The following is a 1,681-nucleotide window of genomic DNA, read 5'->3' as shown; positions in this document are numbered from 1 at the left end:
TTTGCGAAATAAGCAATCGAATAGGAGATTTGTATCACTGGATAGTTCTTGATATTTTTGGACTTGAATATTATTTTTGTGCACTCTATATATTTCCATGCATACACTGTGAATAAACATCAAGTAATACCACAATTGTTGTACATTTTATTCCATACCTTCAACTTCTAGATGAAGCATAAATTACATCCTATACTGTTAGTCATTCAATACAATAGGGAGCATCCTACTCTGATAAACTTATCTTCATGCAGGAAGTTGGTTAATCATGACTTCCGCTGACATCAAATAAACTGGGCAACATCTTGTTATGCAGGAACTTGGGGTCATCATTGATTTTCAAGATGCCGACATCATGGTCTGATGAACTTGTTGCCTATATAAATGCTAATTAACAAACTCATATCGCCAGTATGGATAAGACAGTGATAGCGCAAGAGCTGCACAGACAAGCTCGTTGGAATTTTCCAACTAGAAAGGTTACAGTAAAAGGTCTTGACGATCTCTATCAGGCTGACCTTGTTGAAATGATACCATATGCTCCACAGAACAAAGGTTACAAGTACATTATTACAATCATGAATTGTCTCAGTAAGCTTGCATTTGCTATACCAATTAGGAATAAGTCAGCCAATAACATTGTTGGGGCTATGCATGTTTTGAAAAACATCCAATAAAAAATCTACAGACCGATGATGGTAAAGAGTGGTTCAATACAAAATTCCAACAACTTGTGAAACAGTATAATGTGAATCATTACTCAACTAGATCAGATAAGGAGGCATCTATAGTGGAAAACTTCAACAGAACACTTAAACAGTTAATGTGGATCAAGTTCACTGAGCGAGGAACCTATCATTTGACATACATTATAACCTCACTTCTCAAAGAGTATAATGCCAAGATTCATCGAACAATAGGTATGCGGCCAGTAGATGTGCAGAAGAAGCATGAGAAAGTGCTACTCGACCGACTCGGTAAACAGCATAAAGCCTATCGAGAAGAGTTACAGAAGAAGAATGCTGAGTGTAGAGGTAGGTTCTATCCAGGTCCTCATCAGGATATTGTGCCTGGTGACAAGGTTAGAATAAGCAAGTATAAAAATACTTTTGACAAGGGATATCTAGCCAATTGGACAAATGAGCTGTTCACAGTAACACGTGTACGTCCCACAGTACCTGTAACATATGTATTGGAAGACTATAGAGGTGAGCCTATTCAAGGAGGGTTTTACTCTGAAGAAATTGTGAAGAAAACAGTGCCAAGTGTCTTTGAGATTGAAAAGGTTTTAAGGAAGAGAGGGGACAAGCTGCTAGTGCATTGGAAAGGATACAGTTCAAGTCACGACTCGTGGATTGACAAAAGTGACTTGATCTAGGATGAGAGAGGTTGTACAACAGCAAAACTTGTTCAAAGTTATTGATTTTGATCGTGTGGTAAAAGGTTGTGGTCTGGAAATGGACAATAAGAAGAAGCCGCATGGTCATTTGTTCCCCAACCATATAAGATGCATTACATGTGGACCTTTTGGAATTTTAAGAAAAAGATGGAGATTTTGAATAACAGGTAGAAATTGGGAGACTGTAATATAGGCATAGAGGAAGATTTTACCACTCGGGTGAGAGAAATAAGGAAAGAGTTGAAAAAATTCCTGTTAATGGCTAGGAGCGATGGGCAACAT

At 37.8% G+C, this 1,681-nt stretch overlaps 1 protein-coding gene across 1 annotated transcript; it reads left to right on the top strand.

Moving 5' to 3' along the window:
• Nucleotides 1–922: 922 nt before the first annotated feature.
• On the top strand, nucleotides 923–1,378 carry LOC111047480. The gene has a single exon (XM_022333240.2). The coding sequence runs from the start codon at nucleotides 923–925 to the stop codon at nucleotides 1,376–1,378; it is 456 nt and encodes a 151-aa protein (XP_022188932.2).
• Nucleotides 1,379–1,681: the final 303 nt, after the last annotated feature.

This window comes from Nilaparvata lugens, chromosome 2 (assembly GCF_014356525.2).
Source record: "Nilaparvata lugens isolate BPH chromosome 2, ASM1435652v1, whole genome shotgun sequence".
NCBI lineage: Eukaryota > Metazoa > Arthropoda > Insecta > Hemiptera > Delphacidae > Nilaparvata > Nilaparvata lugens.
The sequence above is the reverse complement of the archived record's forward strand: the minus strand, read 5'-3'. Positions and strand labels throughout refer to the sequence as shown.